At 37.9% G+C, this 1,351-nt stretch overlaps 1 protein-coding gene across 1 annotated transcript in view; it reads left to right on the plus strand.

Annotated features, from left to right (window-relative positions):
- The window catches only part of LOC119585147 (carnitine O-palmitoyltransferase 2, mitochondrial-like), a gene marked incomplete at its 5' end in the record, with an annotated part of 11,221 nt that overhangs the window by 7,239 nt on the left and 2,631 nt on the right, over positions 1 to 1,351 (plus strand). Inside the window, 3 exon segments of the mRNA XM_037933776.1 lie at positions 4 to 160; positions 598 to 868; positions 1,032 to 1,228. Coding sequence (XP_037789704.1) covers positions 4 to 160; positions 598 to 868; positions 1,032 to 1,228 — 625 coding nt within the window.

Here is a 1,351-nt window from a genome sequence, read left to right on the forward strand (position 1 = left end):
CAGGTTTTCCCTTTGGATATGTCACAATTTGGCAACCTTTTTAACTCCACACGTATTCCAGAATTTGGGAAGGATAGATTGAAGTGCAATCCAGATGCTCGCCATATGCTTATGATGAAGAATGGCCACTTCTATGTATTTGATATATTTGATAGTGATGGTAGGTTCATGCTTTAATCCATACTTGAAGCCTGTTAACTCACTCATGATGGGAGCTCCCAGCACAAGGGCATGAACAGGGTCATCTGCTTGAGAGAAAAAATTGGAAAAATATAGATTTATCCTGCTGTCTATCCTCTTCCTGTGACATAACCATTTTTTAGGTAATGAAGCTAAAAAGATGTTGAAGTCTACTTTTGAGGGACTGTAGCCAGGGCCAAACTATGTGAACAGCTGTTAATGTACAGCTTACAGCAGGCTTAACTTTACATGGCTGGAAATGTTAGCCTGGTGTGAGGGATGGTCTATCATGCCATGGTATGAATCTCCATTGAGAATGGGTTAAGGGTTAAAGACATTTTTAAAAATAGCAATATGCATGTAAAAAGTTTGTGTACACCTGTGTATTTTTTTCATCATAATGTATTTTTTGTACAGGTAACATTCTGTCTCCAAGCTATGTACATGCATGTGTATCATACATAGCCAGTAGTCAGACCCCACCACCGTTGCACTCCGTGGCCATTCTGTCATCTGAAAATCGAGACACTTGGGCTAAGTGTAGAGCAGAACTTATAGAAGCAGGGAATGAGGAAGCCCTGGATGCAATTGATACTGCAGCTTTCAACATCGTGCTTGATGATCATGATGTCGGGACGGATCCAGAGAAGATGTATCGTACTTTTCTCTATGGCAATGGCAAGAACAGGTATGTTCAGAGAAATATCCAAGAGAACAAATTATGTAAAGGAACAATAGATAATTTTTTTGTGCAGTGAATATAGTACAATGCTTGCTTAATGAGAGAAAAAAATTATTGTGCTAGCAATTTTGAGTTATGTTTGATAATCAATAATTCATTTGCTCTACAGATGGTTTGATAAGTCATTCTCTATATTAATGACACGTGATGGACAATCTGCTCTTAACTTTGAGCATGCCTGGGGTGATGGAGTAGCTGTGATGAGTTACTTTAATGAGGTAGCCAAAGAAATAAATGAAAAGCCGTTCATTCACCCAGATAGCAAACCAGCAAATATTGATGCCTCACAACATGTCCGCAGGTTGGGTAAGTGTGACTATAATCTTGTAAAGATGATGATGATATTGCAGTTACAATTGTTAATGATAAAACAGTGTGTGTTCATTTATATGATCGTAATATCTATAAGGATAGTTGGTAAATGATATT

Source organism: Penaeus monodon, chromosome 19 (assembly GCF_015228065.2).
Source record: "Penaeus monodon isolate SGIC_2016 chromosome 19, NSTDA_Pmon_1, whole genome shotgun sequence".
NCBI lineage: Eukaryota > Metazoa > Arthropoda > Malacostraca > Decapoda > Penaeidae > Penaeus > Penaeus monodon.